Genomic DNA, 20,182 nt, shown 5'->3' with positions numbered 1-20,182 from the left:
CTGGGGTCATACAGTAAGCACATGCAATCATTATTTAAAAATCCCAATGAAGCTTTATGAAATACACAATACACACAAAAACCATCAATCTGACTACTCAAGACTAATAATTTATTGTCAACCGTAATCATTTGCACTTGTTTGAAATAAAAAGTAATTGGACATAAGTCCTAAAGAGGAAAGATCAAAGGAAGTAGAATTGCTTGGTCTATAAAATTTTAACTTAAGAATGATTTAAATTCTGATCAGTTACTTTTTCCTTGTTTAAGGAAGAATTAAGAACATTTTGGCTGCCAAGGTTTATAATGAACGCACCAGGACAGAACACTTGGAAAGATATGGTATTCCAACATTGTTCGGCTACCCTGAAGTGAGGCTTACCTAAGGCAGGCTAAAAAAACTCCATTAGTTAGCTATAATCTTCCCTACAAAACCATCAAATAGCCTAACTTTGGATAGGGGTTCACAACGTAAAAGACTTTTTTATACATTCTAGTACCTCATTTAATCCTGACATGAGATACGTGAATAGGGTACATATTCTGATTCTCATTTACAGGTAAGGAAAATAGTGATGACTGTCTTGACTCAAATCCAGAGCTCTTTCTACTATGCTGTATCATTTTAAATCTCTTCTGAGAAAGATCCTTATTAAGAGCCAATGCAGACAGCTCACTAGGCACCGGGGTGCAAAAGTTTCAAATATATTTAAAAGGCAGATTATAAAATTCTGTGCTCTGACTTGATCTTACATAAAGTAACTATTTATGGTCTGTCACCATTAAGAGAACTTCCTTATTGAAGACTCTTAGTTTGAAAATATTCCTACGACCACATAAGCAAAAGAATGAATAAAAGGACTGATTTCTATGAGCCCATTTTCTTAAATCATAAAATCATATTTCAAATAAAAGAGAATAGGGAGCTTTTTGTTTTCTCTCTACGAGCATTCTAACGTTTCCTGAATTCACTAAATTTAAGTGAATATTACTGTAGCCGGCCTCCAAGATGGCCCCAATGATCCCAGACTCTTGGTATTCACACCCATGTGTAATCCCCCCCTTGAATGTGGGTTACACTTAATGACTAGCTTCTTATGAACAGAACAGACACAAATGACTTGGAGAACAAGTCGTAAAAAGCATGGTGACTTCATTCTTTTTCTCTCTATGGAGAGGCACAAATTCTAGGAACTGAAGCCACCTACCAACAGTCACGTGAGTGAGGTTGGAGCTTGGAAGTGGATCCTTCAGCTTTAGTCAAATCTTCAGAGACTGCACAGCCCCAGCCAACAGGCCAATGGCAACCTCACGAGAGACCATGAGCTAGAACCACCCAGCCAAGCCACTCCCAGATACTTATAAAGGGGCACAAAGAAACTTTTGGGGGGTGACTGAAACATTATCTTGACTGTGGTAGCATTTATATCGGTGTGTACACTTGTTAAAACTCAAATTATACAATTAAATTTGGTATATTTTATTGTATGTAAATTATATATCAATAAAATTGATTTTTTAAAAAGGCCACTCAACTCTTGACATAAGCAGATGAAAGGTCAGTTAAGAAAAAGCAGACCCATAACTTCGGGAGTTAAAGATGGGTGGTGAGGAAAAAGAAGCTGTACTACAAGCTATACCACAAACTCAGATGCCCTAAACTTACCTAACCTACTCCTCAAAACTGCTCCATCCACAGCTTTTCCCATCTCAGATGACAGCAACCCCATATTCCCAGTTGCTCTAGCCAAAAAGTTAGAGGCATTCTTAACTCCTCTCCTTCTCACACCACATCCCATCCACAGGCAAATCCTGCTGGCTCTATCTCAAAATACATTCAGACTATGACCGCTTCTCACTACCTCTACTGCTACCATCCTAGTCTCTTACCAAGGTTACCACAATAGCCTGCTTTACTCTTGTCCCCTACAGTCTATTATTAACCCAGCTGTTAGAGGGATCCTATTAAAACCTAACACAGATCATACCATTCATTTGCTCAAAAACCTAAAACCACTCCCCATCTCACTTAGAATAAAAATTCATGTTGTTACAATGGCTTACCCTGGTCAGATGAACTGGCTCCTTGTTATCTTCCTGATTTCATCTACTATTCCCCTCCTTTCCCAGTCTGTTCCAGCCACAATGGCCTGCTTGCTGTTTATCAAACACAGGGTGCCAGCTCCCACTCTGAGGCCTTTACCATGGCTATTTCCTCCGTATGGAACATCTTTCTCCCCAGATACTGCATGACTCATCATTCTCTAACTTCCTTCAGGTCTCTGTTCAGATATGATCTTCTTTACCCAGAACACCCTATTTAAAACTGCAGGCCAGGTGTCATGGCTGACGCCTCTAATACAACACTTTGGGAGGCCGAGGCTGGAGGATCACTTCACGCCAGGAGTTTGAGACCAGCCTGGGCAACATAGAAAAACCTCATCTCTACAAAAAATTAAAAAAAAAAGAAAAAAATTAGCTGGGCATGTGGCATGACCGTAGTCTTAGCTACTCAGGAGGCTGAGACAGGAGGATTACTTGAACCCAAGAGTTCGAGGCTGCAATGAGCTTTGATCACAGCACTGAACTCTAGCCTGGCTGACAGAGCAAGATCCTATACTTAAAAAAAAATAACCCAAAAAACCCTGCAAACATTCCTGTTCATTGATCACCCTTATTCTACACTAATTTTCCTTTTTTTCTAGAGCTATTATCACTTTGTAACATATTATATAACTTATTTATTATGTATATTGTCTATTCCTCTACTCCCCCCATAAAACCTCTAGGGCAAGATCTTTGTTTTGTGCACGATGTATCTCAAGTGCCTAGGACAATGCTCAGTAAACAAAAGGTGTTCATCGAAGATCTTCTGAATGAATGATCACAGCTCACTTTAACCTTGAACTCCTGGGCTCAAGGCATCTTCCCACCTCAGCCTACTGAGTAGCTAGGACTATGCACCCAGTTAACTTTTTTTTTTTTTTTTGATACAGAGTCTCACCCTGTTGCCCGGGCTAGAGTGCCATGGCGTCAGCCTAGCTCACAGCAACCTCAAACTCCTGGGCTGAAGCGATCCTACTGCCTCAGCCTCTCGAGTAGCTGGGACTACAGGCATGTGCCACCACATCCAGTTAATTTTTTCTATATATATTTTTAGTTGGCCAGATAATTTCTTTCTATTTTTAGAAGAGACAAAGTCTCGCTCTTGCTCAGGCTGGTCTCGAACTCCTGCCCTCGAGTGATCCTCCTGCCTCGGCCTCCCACAGTGCTAGGATTACAGACATGAGCCACCTCGCCTGGCCTGCACCCAGCTAACTTTAAAAAAAATTTTTTTGTAGAGACAGGCTCTTGCTATGTTGCCCAGACTGGTCTCAAACTCCTGGCCTCAAGTGATCCTCTCATCTCAGCCTCCCAAAGCACTGGGATTACAGTCATGAGCTACCGTGCCCAGCCCTGAATGAATGAATTTTTTAATAACTGTGTCAGGTACAGTACAGGATTAAACAGTTTACATATACTATTTCATTTACTCACTAGGGCAACCTTGGGAAGTATGCATTAACCTCATTTTACAACTGAGGACCATAATGGTTACATAACTTGCCCAAAGTTACATAGTAGTAAATGAAGAAGCCAGAGCTACTTAACTCTAAAGCCTTAACCACTATAGCTTCCTCAAAGCTGGGTATGAATGGGACAAGAACTAAGATGCTTCAGGAAGTAACTAGGCTGAGAGAATGTGGAAGACACTGATTTGGAATCCAATATAAGTACCAATGGCAAATAATTATTAATAACATTTGGAGAAATTCTTTCAATTTTCTTTGCTTCTTGTCCTAGTCCACTGGGGACAGAAATAAAATCTAATGGTTATAAGAAAGAGACCGTAAAAAGGGAGAAAGAAATAAGGGATTCCACAGTCTGAGCTCCATGGATGAAAAAACACAGGACAGTATCTTTTCTTTAAATTCACTGGAGTATTTTATCCCAGTGGTATTGAACAATATACTACGAGTTTATACTTTAGACTATTTACTTCCTTCTAGATCGTGTTAGTACAGTAAGACTGTTGGCAAAATTATATTTGAGAAATACATGATCTATACATAAACATTTACAGGTTCGCATCTGAGAAAAAAAGACTGATTTCTGCCAGTGTTACCATTCTTGGAACACACTCATATTCCTTTGTTTACATATTGTCTATGGCTCCTTTCATACCACAACAGCAAAGTTTAGCAGTTGCAGGGTTGAGTAGCTGTGACAGAGATTGTTAGCTTGCAAAACTAGAAATATTTACAATTTGTCCCTTTATAGAAAAAAACTTCTAAAACCAATATTAATAAAATATACACTTCCTGATAGCTTGCATCAGTCCTATCACTCTTGCTGATAAATTTGAAAAACAAATCTTCTAAACACAGTCATGCACCACATAACACCATTTCAGTCAATGATGGACCACATATTATGGTAGTCCCATAAGATTTATAATGCAGCTGAAAAATTCCCATTGCCAGTGAACATTATAGCTGGCATAACATGGTATCACAATTACTTTTTTTTTTTTTTTTTGGTAAATTTAGTGTAGCCTAAGTGTACAGTGTTTATAAAATCTACAGCAGTATACGTAATGTCCCAGGACCTCACATTCACTTACCACTCATTCTCCAACTCACTCAAAGCAACTTCCAGTCCTACAAGCTCCACTGAAGTAAGTGCTATAAAGGTGTACCATTTTTATCTTTTATACTGTATTTTTACTGTACCTTCTGTACATTTAGATATGTTTAGATACACAAATACTTATCATTGTGTTACAATTGCCTACAGTATTCAGCACAGTAATATGCTGTATAGGTTTGTAGCCTAGAAGCAATAGGCTATACCACATAGCCTAGGTGTATAGGAGGCTATACCACCTAGGTCTGTATAAGTACACACTATGTTCACACAATGATGAAATCACCCAGTGACACATTTCTCAGAACAATTCCCCATTGTTAAGCAACACATGACTGTACCAGAACAAGCCACCTAACATTTTTGTTATTTTTGGTCACATAATTAAAAACATCCCAATGGCTTAAGTCCAAGGATAATGTGGTCTTTAAACTGGTGAAGTGATATCATTAAATTAATTCAAGCAAACATACCTTCATTTATTAGTCATTAAACACTAGAAGACTTCAGTAACACTGAGATGTCAATCTTGAAGTCTTAAAATAGTTTTGCATTAAAGCAGAGAGGAAAACAAATTTTTTTGGTTTATACCTTTAGTATGTGACCTACTATGTTAAACTATAAGGAAGTGTTTCAAACAAGGAAAAAATAATTTCTTCATTTTTCACATATACATGCCCCAAAAAGACAAAAAAAAAAAAAATAATTCTACAATGACCTCCCAAGTTCTTCCTTAAGAAGAATGTATAAGAATTACCAAGTAGAAAAACCTGGAACATTTGTTTTTAATTTCCAAGCAAAAAAACTAATACATAGATAAGTAAATTACTTGATTGTTACTCATTTTTAAAATCCTATAATTTATTTTCCCTCATCACAATCTGGAGATTAGTTGTTTTGTCATCCACAAAAGATCAAACCTAATTTCAAAAAGTTAAAGAAAGCAAAAAATTTTTCATTGTATATATATGAGGTTAGAAATCCTCTTCCTAAACAGCCTAATACAAAAAATTTTTAATTTTCTTAATGGAATATTTAGACATTTATGTTTTACAAATAAAGTGATAGGTTATGCTATTCATGAAGACACTTAGAAAAGTAATTTAGCAAGTTGATAGAAACAGGTAGGGAAACACACTACAAAAAAACAGGAGAACTAATGAGTATAAAATTGGATCCAAAAAAATTTTTTTTTCCTTTAAAAATTTTATTTCAAGAAGTCAACTCCTTGACTTCTTGCTCAAGGATCAACCAATCCAAGATACTATTCATTAAAATTTTACCAAAATCATATAATACATTTAACTTAGATTTTAAATAGGGCTCTCGGCTTGAACATTTCCACCTATATTTTTTGTATCTTTAATCTAAGCATGCAAGATCAAAACTATAAGGCATTTGTTTTCCCAGAAACTTTTCCTCAAAACATTTCCAAGTTAGTTTTCACATTGTTTTTCTCAAAATTAAATTTGCTATGCTAACAGAATTAGAAGGTTACCCATGAGATATTTCTAAATTATTATTAATTTTGAAGCCTACAGAGCCTTTTTTCATTTTTCTCTTAATTTTATTTTTTTGCAGTACTGTAGTTACATACATTTTAGTAAACAAAAAATATCTTGTCAACACTTTTAAAAGAATTAAGTTTTGAATGTTAAATGTAGGAAAGCACATTTCTTAAATTTAAGGGCTAAAACTTTCTGTGATGAATATAATGTTCATGAAATTAGCAATAGAGTGATGTAAAAGTTTAACAGTGAGTTTAAAAAATTATAGTACATCCTTATAACATGGAATCAAACAAACTGATCATATGCCTATGTAATCAAATCTGTGATCTCTTTATTAATACATAAATCATTAAATAATCTCTAACAAAACAACCCACAGTATCTTAAATTGCAAAGAAATGTTTCCTACCTTGCCTGCTTCTCTTTCTAAGTCGACATACTCCCGGCTAGGTGTTTGTCGCTGTTCTCCCTGCCAGCTGGCCGGAAAAAACTGGAGAGACAGATTGGTTCCTGTAGCCACAAAAGCCTTTTAGAAAAATCAATACAAACAGGATCAGGAGCAGGACATTACATAAATTATGCAGGCAGTCATTTATTTTTACATCAGTTTATGTCTTAAGCCAGGCAGCACTGAGAATACTTAAAAGTAAAAAACATGCACTCATCATTTTTCTTAAGTATTAAGTTACAAACATCTGATTCCATTTTGAGGACATTTGCCATTGGCTGCTTAAATATAAAATCAGACGTGGAATCAATACTTTCTTTCAGGTCATTTTTTGCTGATGTTAGGATCTCACACTGCTAATGTCTAACCAGAAGCCACCACCCTTGTACTTAAAAATTTATATTTTCAAATGTGAAAAATCTAAAGATTTTGAAGTTTAAGGCACAGCACAATTTAAAGTTACATAAATGAGACATTTTAATTTTTTGATTTCCTTTGCTCACAGAAACACTAGATGGCACGTGGTGCATAAAAAATGCACTTGGGATTGTCTCTCCTTACACCATTTATTAGTATGTGATATGACAGTACTTCTCTCTAAAACCTTAGATGATTAAAAAAATGCATTTCTTAAAATTTGATTTTAGGAGAACTAGATCTGACTATAACAAAGAGTATTCATCTAATATTTATAAAAGATTTGGGTAGTACAGCTCAACAGACAGAACAATCTAAAGCCATTTTGATAAAGTGTCATCCTATGTAGCCCTTGAGCAAGTTAAGTCTAAATTTCCCCCATGTGAAAAACAAAAATAACATTAGCCTTTCCTAAGAGAAATTCAGAAAGAAAGAAATAAGTAAAAAGCATTTTTGAAAAAAATACATTTTTCATCATCTAAAATGTAAATTCTTCTCTGCTGCAACCAGAGAAAATTTTTGTTTGGTTTATTTCACTAATTAAGTTCTGAAGCATAATTTGTTTCCAAGAATAGAATCTTCATCTGAAAACAAGGGGTTCACATGTGGGGCAATCTGTTTAAAGCCATCAGCTGATTTAGCTATTCACTGGTTCCCTTGATGCTTAACAGCTTAGATTCTTTGGAAGTAAAAATTATACTTCCTGGTTGGACGCGCGGTGGCTTATGCCTGTAATGCTAGCACTCTGGGAGTCCGAGGTGGGAGGATCGCTCAAGGTCAGGAGTTCAAGACCAGCCTGAGCAAGAATGAGAGCCCGTCTCTACTAAAAATAGAAAGAAATTATTTGGACAACTAAAAATATATAGAGAAAAAATTAGTCAGGCATGGTGGCGCATGCCTGTAGTCCCAACTACTCGGGAGGCTGAGGCAGTAGGATTGCTTGAGCCCAGGAGTTTGAGGTTGCTGTGAGCTAGGCTGACGCCACGGCACTCTAGCCCGGGCAACAGAGCCAGACTCTCTCTCAAAAAAAAAAAAAAAAAAATTATATTTCCTATTTCCATTATCGGTACTATAGGTACAATTATTAACCTAATTGCTAAATCTCTAGACTTTTTGATGGCATTTCCTTAATCAACTGGGATACCGTTTTCTTGTCGTAAATATTTTATATGAACAAAAACTGAACTTACATCAATATTACAACATTAACCTTTAAAAATATCTTCCCATGTACTATTAGCATAATCAACAAAAGTTCCACCAACACTGGTGCAAATGAAAAGCAGACTCTGGGAGGGAACCTGCTTAGGCTGCATGACTTGAAGTTTACCTTAGTTTCCTCACAAATTACTATTTGTAAAGTGCTTAGAACAGTACCAAATAAATGTTGTATAAGTGTCTCCTAAACAATATAAGAGAAATAACTTTGGGCTCAGTAAGACAACCAACTTATTCAATAGCCTCAGATAATGAAATTCTCAGAGCAGAGAGGTGGCAGGTAAGAGATTCAGCCCATGAATCAATGCCCTGTGTCAAAATCCCTGAGGCATATTTCTTCAGTATTCACCTAGTAGCAAATCCTACTACCTCCAGTGTACCCCAAATCAGCTCTCTGCTAAGACACTCTGCAGATGTTATGACCTAACCTTCTGTCTGAATGCCAACCTCAGAAGAGATTTCCTGCTTCATCACTTTATGCCCATTATCTCATAAAAATCCTTCTTTGAGACACAAGGTGGTAAAAACACATTCTAGAATAGCATTTTCCAAACTTATTTTATCATAGAACTCTTTTTAATGGAACACCTACACGTACGTAAGAGTTGGGAAAAATTCTGACAGAAAACATTAAAATGTTATACTGGTATAATATCTGTATGCAAGATTTCCAGGTTGTCCTGACTACATTTTATAGGTTTCATAAATTCTAAAATGGCATACCTTGTGCCATCCAACATACATTTTACCATTCAATCTTCAGGATTAAAAATACATACTAGGCCAGGGGCACAGTGACTCACACCTAGCATTTTGGGAGGCAAAAGAGGGAAGACTGCTTGAGGCCAGGAGTTCAAGGCCAGCCTGGGCAACACAGTGAGAACCTGTCTCCTCAAAAACATAGAAAAACTAGCCAGGTATAGTGGCATGTGCCTGTAGGCTCAGCTACTCAGGAGGCTGAAGCAGGAGGATTACTTGAGCCCAGGAGTTTGACGTTGCAGAGAGCTAGGATCACACCACTGCACTCTAACCCAGGTAACAGAGTAAGACCCTGTCTCAAAAAAAAAAAAAAAAAGTTAGTTTTTACTCTTCTCACAGTAGAGTCACCATACCTCTTATAAGCATTTTTTTAATTGTTAGTATTGAAGACATCTCCAACACTTTTACTGTAATAAGAATTCATAACAGGAATAAATTGGATTTTACCAAACAGATTCTCTCACCCATAATCACTTTGATTTCACACTGTGATAAGGAGTCTAGTTGAATTTTAAAGAAAGATGAGCACTGCAGCCCTTAAATTCTTTTACATCTAAATGCAAATTAAATTCCTCATTAACCTCACTGATATCTTAAGGAGATGTTCAAAATAAAAAGAGAGGCAAAAGGGCAACTGGGGCAGGAGAAGAGTTAGGAATAATTTTGAGAACTATCTATATTCTTACCATATATGGCTGCTGTCAAAATAGAGGCAAAATAATGCCTTTTTCACAACCGAATAGGTAGAAACCACAGCCTGTTTAAAAGTCATAAGACAAATTTTAGCCATTAAATTAAGTAACCTCTAAATTCAAATAATGAAGTATCTACGATGGAAAAGGCATTATGCAAAGTACCTGTATCCAGAGGGGTGTATACAGAACTAATGTAAAGTGTCCACATTCTAGGAGCTAAGGATCCTGTAACTTAAATGTGGGTAACATTGAATTAAAGGGGGAAAACTAAGGTGAAACATGAAATTCCTTCCCATACTCAACAAAATAAGACACATGCCATCTTAGTGCAAATCTTACCCAGAATTCACTCTGCCTTCTTTAACCTTTAATATTTATCAGAAATCTAAAACTTTAAATTCGTAGGATCAGGTATTTGGAAGGTAGGGGAACCTAGAATGTCTAATTCATCCTGGAAAGAAATTTATGACAAATACAAACGGCCTATAACACTGCTATAATATTGTAACACTATTATAATACAGCAATTCAGATATATTGTACGTTAAGTTATACCCCCAATTCTTAATGTCATGCAGCAAAGTCTGATATGACAGAAAACACCATACTGGCTATGTTTCACTAGGTTTAAAAAAACCCTCAGCTTTCAAAAACAGTGACAGTACTTGGAGCCAGGCACAGTGGCAAGCATGCCTGTAGTTCCAGCTACTCAGGAGGCTGAGGAAGGAGGATCGCTTGAGTCCAAGAGTTTGAGGCTGTAGTGCGCCACGATCACACCTGTGAACAGCCACCACACTCCACCCTGGGCTACAAAGCAAGACTGTCTCTTAAAAAAAAAAAATTGATAGTAGGATACTTTGTATATCATCTTTTACAATTACATCAGTCACCTCCAGGAAATCCTTTGGTCAGGTGTCCCATCCACCTTTTGCAAAAGGAAACCGAGGCAAAGAATGATACCGTCACCAGACCAGCTAATGAATGATTCTTTTCTTCTACCACTCAGTGCCAAAACCAAACAGTATTTCTCTTATACATCTGAATCACGTAAGTATTACAACTACTCAAAAAACTTGGAAGTCGGCTAAAAGCTGAAGATTTTCTTTCATAATGTGCACTAATGACCAAATATTCTAGATAAACGTAACTAATATCGTCTCACTACCTGTTATACAATTCTAAAAACCCTTCATTTTAAATATCAAAATATTCCTTGCAAATTTGATTTTGGTGATGAAAGGGAGAATTTTGTGACATGTGAACTATATTTCAATGAAAATAAATAAACTGATTATAAAGAGTAAATTTTCCAATATGTCTTCCTATTGTTAGTCCAAATTCAAACTGCAGGATAGCTTCACGTTTCTGCCAATGCAATGAGCCAGAGTCACAGAACAGATAGTACTTAGCGCTTCGACTTTTTAAAAAATAATCAACCTCTTTTCTTTAGTTTCTTCCTACCATTCACTTCTCATTAGCTCCTCCAATAGGACAAACCAAAAGATGAGAACCAGGACACTGGATTTTTTTCAACACAAGATTTGACAGATAAGAGGCACCAAATCTACTACCCAAAACAGGGCAGTAGACCCACTGTGGGTTTCGAATATCTATGCAGTTCTTTAGGAACTACAGCACTAAACGGGACATGTTTAGGTTTGAAAAAAGAGGCTAATGGTTTCTGATTCTCCTGTGGCTTAATATTCTCAGAAAAGATGAGAACAGATCCTTTAGGGCTTTTTTCCCTCCCCCTCTCTATTAGGACAATATATAAGTGGAGTAAAGATTTATTCTCGGCTACACTGGTAGTGAGACAGCGTCACATATAGATTTACCAGGAAATCTAGCTTTAAGAAACAAGCTATCGCTGACCTTGAATGAAGCCCTGATTCCTTTTTCCTAATGGGTGTTTCCCTCCTACAAATACCCTGAATCGCTGTCACGGGCTATTCAGTGACCTTTCCTAGTTTAGTTTGGCTCGGGTTTGAGCTCCGTTCCTGGTGAACTGTTCGCCGAGCCGGCTCTGGGAAACATAAGCCACCGCAGCGGGCCACAGGGAAAGCGTCTCCCCGCGAGGATCGGCCCGCCAGTGTTTGGTTTCGCATTTTGAATCCCGAGTAGGAAGTGAGACGGCAGCCCGCTCAGTTCCGGGAGTCGCGGCGTCCGCGGCGCTGTCCGGAACCGGCCTGGGCCGCGGCGGCCCCGGCGCAACAAGTGACCCGCGCGCGCCTCGGTCCCCGCGCCCCGGCTCCCGCGCGCGCCCCGGTCCCAGAGACTTACGATTTCCGAGCGGCCGTCGCGGCAGGCGTTCTGGAAACGCGCCTGACGCTCCTCGTGGGGCCGGTCTCTGAAGCCCGTGTACTTAATCTGCAAGGCAGAGACGGCCCGAAATCAGAAGCCAAATCCGCGGCGGCGCCGATAAGAGCAAGCAGAGTTTGCGGGCAGATGGCTGCCCGGGCGAGATTGTCCCTCTGCGGGCGCGCCTGCCCAGGTTTCCCGGGGACCGCGCCGCCCAAACTTTTCTCCTCCCAGGCCCACTCCGGCCGCGCCGCGGCCTCCTCGCCACCCGCCCGCCCGCCTCACCTCACACTCGCGGCTCAGCTTCCTGAAGAACTCCTCATTCTCGAACTTGCTTCGCTGGTCAGGCACGACGCGCGGCATCTTCCCGCCCTGAGGCCGCGCCAGCCGGCCGGGCTCGGAGCTTGCGCGGGCACCCACTGGCCGGCTCCGCGCGGACCGACTGACCGCCCACCCGCGGCGCCCGGACTCCCGCTTCCCTTTGTTTCAGGCGCCCGCCCGCGTGGGCTCCCGCTCCGAGCAGTCTGAGGTGCCGCCGCCCGCCCGAGCCCTGCCCACGCCGCAGTCGCCGCCGCAGCCGCCTCAGCCGTTGCCTACCGCCCGCGCAGACCCAGCTCTCGCCGCCCCCGGCCTCCGCCGCCACCACTTCCTCTCGCCGCCCACCCCGCTCGCCCGCCCCGCCCCCGCCGGCCCCACCTCTCCTCCTCGCGCGCCCGCCCGCCTCAAACTCCAGCAAACAAGATGCACCATTCACAACTCCGCGGCCCGCGTTGCGCATGCGCCGCTCGTCGCCTGCGGAGCGGCGGCCTGGCGGAGACTTGGGGCTCCTTCCGCTGCACGGAGCTCTTCCCCTTGCCAGTCCTCGTGCCACTCAGTGTGGAGCTGCCCTGTGGGGATCTGCCCAACTCTTGGCAACCAGGAGTGGCCAGCGCAGGCCTTTTCTTCCGCCCTTTTTCGGCTATCTGGAATTTCTGGGTTCCCCAGCCGCGCGGAGTAACCCCAGAGTGTCACTTGAATGTGAGGAAACGTAAGTCCGTGGGGACTTTTGTCCCCCACACCGACGGGGAGGGGTGTAGGCTGTGCATATCGAAGACTAAAGGTGGAAACAGACCAAAGAATCCAACCGAATCATGCTGGAAGGGTTATGGCTGTTTGAATCAGGTGGGCCTTAGATGGGATTCCACTCAGCTGCTCTGCCCGCTCGCTGTGTGGGGCGTTAGACAAGAACTGGATGGCTAAGCCTCAGTTTCCTTATTTCCAAAATACAGACAATCATAAGCTTGCAGTGTTAGTGTTAAAGCATTTATGTAGGTCTAGCACGTAATGGGCTCTCAATAAATTTAAGTTTCTAAAGAAGAACAAGCTGAATTATATATGTAATCTATTGCCAGTCCATATATCTACCCAAATATACAATCAAATCCAAAAAACAAGATATGTAAGTTCTAGGGAATTCATTAAGCCAGAGCTGGAGAAAGTCTGAAACCCGGTTTATGGCAGAGTTTGACTCTAAGTTGGTCCTCAAATCTTGATCCTTAAAATTCCAGCTTGTCAAAAATTCAGTCCAAGGATGGCAAATGAGTGCCAACTCTGATTGACAGTAGCTGGCCATATTGCAAAGGAGTGTGAGGATACACATAAACTCATAAGAATTAGTGCCAAGGTCAATTGGCAATGTCTGCCTGAGTGCAGGATTTGGCAGAATTTCCCATCCCTGCCCAGTCCAATCTCGTTTTTACAGATACGGAACTGAGCTAAGATGACCAACTGTCCTGGTTGGCCAGGAACTGGTGGCAATGAAAGTATCATGGTGTTGGCAATGAAAGTCTCATGTCCCTGGAAACCACTCAATCCCCAGCAAGCTGGTTGATCACCCTAACTGAGGTCCAGAGAGGGATTGCCCAAGGTCAGGGAGGGAGTTTGCAGCGAAGTCAAACCTGTAGACTGGTAGTTTTGACAGACATGCTATTTCTGAATAGCAAACATAGAATCAGTTCCTTCCTAGGGCATGTCCACCTGACACACCAAGCCTGTGCAAATGTACATGTATACACAGTAGAAAGGGTATAGACATGTTCAGGAGGCTGAGGCAGAAGCATCTCCTGAGTCCAGGAGTTCAAGGTTACAGTGAGCTATGATTGGGCCACTGCACTCCAACCTGGGGGACAAAATAAGACCCTGTCTCTGTAAACAAAACAAAACAAAAACCTGTAATCCCAGAACTTTGGGAGGCCAAGTTGGGAGGATTGCTTGAAGCTGGGATTTTGTTTATTTATTTATTTTTGAGACAGAGTCTCACTTTGTTGCCCGGGCTAGAGTGAGTGCCGTGGCGTCAGCCTAGCTCACAGCAACCTCAAACTCCTGGGCTCAAGCGATCCTACTGCCTCAGCCTCCCGAGTAGTTGGGACTACAGGCATGCGCCACCATGCCCAGCTAATTTTTTCTATATATATTTTTAGTTGGCCAGATAATTTCTTTCTATTTTTCGTAGAGACGGGGTCTCTCGCTCTTGCTCAGGCTGGTCTCGAACTCCTGAGCTCAAACGATCCACCCGCCTCGGCCTCCCAGAGTGCTAGGATTACAGGCGTGAGCCACCGCGCCCAGCCTGAAGCTGGGATTTTGAGACTAGCCTAGGCAACATAGCAAGACTCTGTCTCTACAAAAAAATTTAAAACATTGAAAAAAAAAACGGTATAAATGTAGATAACACCAACTACTATTTTTGGGCCTTCAGCTGTCTCAGAATCTTCTCCTCAGCTCTCTTTCCATTGCAAATGACAGAAACCCAATTCCAACAAACTTAAAACTAAAAGGGGTGTGTTTTATTTCAAGTGAACTGATCAGAGAGAAAGACAGATGAACAGTATCCAGACAATACTCTCTTTTTCTTTTCCATTTCTCCGTTTCTACTCACTGCTTAATTCTCTCAGGCTCTCTTGCATGGCATTTATTTCCTGGCAAAGGATAGGAGCAGCCATCCCCCATCTCCAAGTCATAAAATTACTGGAAAGGAGTTTGATTGCCCAGCCCAAGTCACATACCTCCCCTCTGCCAAACCACTATGTCCAGGCAGATGTGATGATATGATTGGTCAGCTTGTGTCACATGTCTTCCCTTCAGGTGTTGGGCCTGTGTTTGGAAGCCTCAGAGAGAATCTGATAGTTGAAAGAGGGGAAGAGCAGCTTCCCCAAAAGGAGAGAGTAGGTGGGAGTACATTGTGGCGCCACTGAACAGTTTGTGTTAGCTACATCTGGCAGAGGATGTCATTTTTATTTTGCTACCTAAAAGTTCTGGTCAAACTGGTAGGGAACTCCATATCAGCACAGGCAAAGTGCAGACAAAAACCAGCCTTAAATATCTGCAACTTCTATTGGGAGTTATTTTACTCCAAGACACCAAGGCAGAACTAAGTCACTCACAAGGAATAGAAACCTTCATACATCTGCTGCCTTTTCCTCATGTCTTCTAGTCTAGTGTCCTTGGGCAATAGGACAACATAGCCATTGTTTCAATGAGAAAAAGATGATGAATTTGTACCCAGTCAACAAGGACTGTCCAAAGGCGGGTAGTCAGGGGAGCAGGGCTCACTGCTGGGGTTTCTGTTGCTTGGCCCTCCTGGTAGGAAAAAAAGAGTAAAATGTATCACAGGGGTATCCCATGTGAAACTGTTCAGCACTACTATATTCTGTTTAGGGTGACATTGGTATGACACTTTCCATTTCTGTCTGTAAAAAATGCTCCACAAGGAACCACTCTTACTCCACAATGGGTCCAGGTAGGGCTCAAAGACCTGCAGCTGATCTTGGCCTTTAGATTCTAGCAATAATTGTTTTTGCCATGGGAAATGTGGAATAGATAAAAGTTGAAAGATTTCTACAGTGGCCTAGATGCCCAGACCATGAGCTTTGGCAAGGAAAAGGTCAGGGTCAAGGGAGCTGGACTTGGAGGGGTGGGAGTGCAGAGCAGGGCAGGGTGCTTTAATTGTTAGGCTTATGGAGGTGGAGAACGATGTCCAACGGGAAAGGGACGGCAAAGCCTGCCAAGCAGACCCAGAACAGCAGCTCCACAGACAGCTTTTGGCAAGTCTAGGCCACAGGGTAACCCACACTCAGCGTAGTCTGGCGTCCAACCAGCCAGGATGACCGGGAAACCAGCCGCAGGCTGAAAGAGGCCATCTCCTCAGCTGACCTCTGTATGCCTTTTTGTTGTTTAAATTTTTTTTCACCTATTTTGAAAACTGGATTAAAGGAAATTTAGAAAGGAAATTTTCACCCATGTTAGGTAAATTTAGGTCTGTGCTTCTAACAGCTTTGGCAGTTGTTCAGTTGGGTAAGAGTTGGTCCAAACACCACTGTATGGAGGGCTTTGCTAATATCCAGCTACTAAGGCCCACAGATGGAAGCCTGGGGGTATCTGTTTGCTGCCTAGAAATACCCCGCCCCCATCTCACCAAAACCTGAGTGAATTATCTGAAGCTGTGTTGTCTGGAACCTTCCTTTCCTAAGAATTCAGCCAGCCAAGGGCCTCCTCTGAGCATCTCCCTACCTTCCTAGGCGAGTGGCTGTTCCTGCAGGACCCCAAGGCTAACCTTGAGTGGGGAACGTAGATAATACACAATAATGCTGAGCAGGGGATGGAGAACCCTCAATTGTCTAGTCCAACTATGAAGCTCTGATCTGGGTGCTTTTCTGCTCCTCATTTCAGTTAATTCACACAACCACTTTCTAAGTAAGGTCTTCCTGCTCCATCTGACAGATGAGGATATAGACTCTGAAAAGGTAAATAAGTGACCATAGGACAGTGACAAGACCCTGACCCATTAACAATAACAAAATGGTTCAGCATTGAGGCACATCATCCTCGTTTGATCCTCACTACAACCCTGTAAGTTTGGTATTATTGACACTATTCTATAGATGAGCAAACTGAGGTTCAAGGGGCTGAGTGACCCCAAGGTTGTGGTCTTTTTCTTTTCTTTTTTGAGACAGGGTCTTGCCCTGTCACCCAGGCTAGAGTGCAGTGGTGTCGTCATAGATCACTGCAAACTCAAACTCCTGGGCTCAAGTGATCCTCCTGCCTCAGCCTCCTAAGTAGCTGAGACTATAGGTGCGCCACTATCTCTGGCTAATTTTTCTATTTTTTATAGAGATGAGGTCTTGCTCTTGCTCAGGCTGGCTTTGAACCCCTGGCCTCAAGCAATCCTCCCTCCTCCTAAAGTGCAGGGTTGTGGTCTTAATCATTTTACTCTAAGACGTCAAAAATCCTGCCTGCCTCCCTCACTGAACTGCAAACATGGAGAGCTATGGCTGGGGTCATTCCTCCTGGAGTACCCACCATGTTCCTAAAGGGTCCCCAACAGGTTGAATGAAGGGGCTCTATTGTGGGCCTTGTGGCAGGATGTGGCTCTGGCCCTTGAGGGCTATGGATTCCTGCCCCTTAGGCCAACTGTTTTCCCTCTTTGGCTTGGAAGGTCAAGGCCTCGATGTCTTGTTTTTCTCTCTGACAGAAAGTATGGCTTTATCCAGATCGGATGTCAGCAGCCACCCACCTCTGCCTCTCTTCCCAGAGGAAGTCTCTGAGCCTCAGTGCCTTTTTCTAAGGAAACAGTTTCCCTTCAGTTACTGAGGAAATATTGTACCATCTTGAAGTTGAAATAGGATCTGGAGCCACAAATGAGACTCAAGAGGGGTGGGAGAGAAGGGAAATTAGTGGCTGGCACAGCGCCTAAAACCCTGGCTCCACTCAGCTTGTAGTTTTTGAAAGGAGATGGGCCTAAATGCAAGATGAGAGTGTCATTTGCCTGAGCATAGCAGTTTCCTGGGCCCTAAAGAATTTTTTTGTCTTTTTGAGATATAATTCATATACCATAAAATTCCCCTTTGGGCTATAAAGAACTTCCCCTCCCTCCCAGGGGCTTCTCCCCCTCCTTAGCTCCCTTGCCACCCTCCCCCACCAGCTTGGCCATCCCATAGGCAAAGGAAAGCAAGTTTCCCCAGAATAGCATTTCTTCAGTGTTGGGATCAATAAACCCGTTTGCTTAAAAGGAACCAGATGATTTCATCCTTGTAATTATAAGTTTGACGTTTGCAAATCTTGCCCAGGCTCCAAATGAGCCTCTCTGTCATGGCAGGCGGAGGGGTTTGTCTGGGTGCCTGGGGATGAGAAGCGAGCTGGTGTGGTGGGAAAGAGGGCCAGGCTGGGGTCAGGAGGCCTGGCTGATCATCCTACAGGGCTGCTTTGGACTGTTCCACCTCCCCTCCCCTACTCTCCTAGTTTCTGGTGAGTGATGGGAAACAGATTAGACTAAGGGTCTAGGGAATAATAATAATAATGGTAATAACAATAATAATGGTAGTAATAATAAAAATAAGTGTGGTTAGAGCTCCCCAGTCTCCCATTTGCCTGTGGCAGAAAGACAAAGGCCCTCAGCCTGGTGTTCATGACCCCCTGACAATCCTTCCTTTCCTTTCCAAACTCATTTGCCATCATTTGTCCCCCTGTTACCCTGCAATCCGGCCATGCTGACCTACTTGGTGTTTCCCGCATGCCTCTAGCATTACTTTCTCCCCTTTCTCTGCTGGGAAAACTCATACTTCTTTACATCTGATTGTCCTCCACAGAATGACTGTCCCACAGTATCTGTTCATGCTATCATTTAGCTCCATGCTTTGTGCCAAGGAGATTGTCAGCCCACCTGGGACACAGCAGCATCCCAGGCTCTAGGAGCATTTGGCTCCCCGCTAATTTGTGTTTGTTTTACTACCGTGCAGCCTTCCTATGAGGCTGTTTCCTCCTCCTTTTAAGATTTTTAAAAATTACTTAAAACTTGCACATATTGTTGTAGAAAATTTAGGAAATTCATCATATTGGGGGAAATAATCATGAGTCCCACCACCTCAAAGCAATCATTGGTAACATTTTAGTATGTTTCCTTTGGCCTCATACCATCCACAGTTTTTTCACATAGTCATAGCATGCTACATGTGCAATTTTGAATGTTTCTTTATCAGCCTAACCCTATGGTGTAAGTAGTTTCCCATGTTATCATTTAAAATTCCTAATGGCATCTTGTAGCTCCATTGTTACCTGGCCGCTCCCCTATTACTGGGCCTTTAGATTGTTTCTTGTTATTTACTGTTACAAATAAGACTGCTGTGAAAATCTTGGTGCTTAAGGCTTTTTCTTAAAAGTTCTAGACAGTGTTTTGAGGATCAATTTCCAGAAGTAGAACCACTAGGTCAAAAGGTATGGACATTATAAGGTTCCTGATATAAGTTGCCAAACTTCTCTTTGCCATGGTCTCATTTGTCTTCTTGCGTCTTAAAAATCTGTTCCTTCTCTTCTCATTTCTCTTCTCAGCGTCTCAGACACAGGATATGCCAACCAAGAATAAACCAAGACCTGCAGATAGAGATCAATGGATCGATAAAGGAGGCTGAATAATTCAACACTCACTTCTGGCTCATTATTGACTCTTGAATCCAATCACATCCTCTTTTACATTTTCTCCTTTTGTGTCCCTGCTGCTGATGCCTTGATATCCTGCCATGTTCTTGGATTCTTTCCCAAATTTCCCAAGCTCTAAAACATCCAGAGAGGCAGGGTTTCCCACCATGCTGTAATATTACCTCATATTAATAAATAGGCAGAAAGAATTACTAGCTCACGGCCACCTCTCCAGTCTGCTTGCCCTCTAGGAGCACAAGAAAAGCAATTTAAAAAGCAGACAATAGTTCTCTTCTTCTAGATGGCATTCCTGAGTGAATGGACAAGGAGTTTAGCTTCAGTCTGTTCTAGCTCCAGTTAACTTCTTCTGTCTAGCTTGACTTTCTCCCCTTTCTTGGCCAGGCAAATTCACACTCTTCCATTAAGTGTAGTTCAGAGGCCTCTAAGAAGCCTTTCTCAACTATGCTGGGCAGAATGACTGCCCCACCACATCCTCTCACCAAGGCCTGCCCTGGAGACTGGACTTGGCACCCCACAGTCCTGGTAGCTTCTCTAGCTTCACCTTATGCTAGCTTCATCTTGCTCCCTCCTGCCCCAGGGGAGCACCCATGAGCATGTATTGCAGCTTAGGTAGTGTTGGTGACTGAGACAGACACAGAGATGAGCCATCTAGAACTCTCTTCAGTGAAGCACGGGTTTCTAGCT

General features: G+C 42.1%; 1 protein-coding gene across 2 annotated transcripts in view; it reads right to left on the bottom strand.

Moving 5' to 3' along the window:
* The window catches only part of CBFB (core-binding factor subunit beta), a 53,296-nt gene extending 40,621 nt beyond the window's left edge, over positions 1-12,675 (bottom strand). Inside the window, exons 1-3 of one of the 2 annotated variants that reach the window (XM_045533449.1) lie at positions 12,317-12,675; positions 12,014-12,100; positions 6,606-6,722 (exon numbers count right to left, since the gene is read on the bottom strand). In XM_045533449.1, coding sequence (XP_045389405.1) covers positions 6,606-6,722; positions 12,014-12,100; positions 12,317-12,394 — 282 coding nt within the window. In that variant the 5' untranslated portion in view covers positions 12,395-12,675. The remainder of the gene's footprint in view (positions 1-6,605; positions 6,723-12,013; positions 12,101-12,316) is intronic. The other variant, XM_045533450.1, reaches the window with a different exon arrangement.
* Positions 12,676-20,182: the final 7,507 nt, after the last annotated feature.

The sequence above is a fragment of the Lemur catta genome, chromosome 20 (assembly GCF_020740605.2).
Source record: "Lemur catta isolate mLemCat1 chromosome 20, mLemCat1.pri, whole genome shotgun sequence".
In the NCBI taxonomy this organism is placed as follows: domain Eukaryota; kingdom Metazoa; phylum Chordata; class Mammalia; order Primates; family Lemuridae; genus Lemur; species Lemur catta.
Note: the sequence above shows the minus strand (reverse complement) of the source record. Positions and strands in the feature narration are given on the sequence as shown.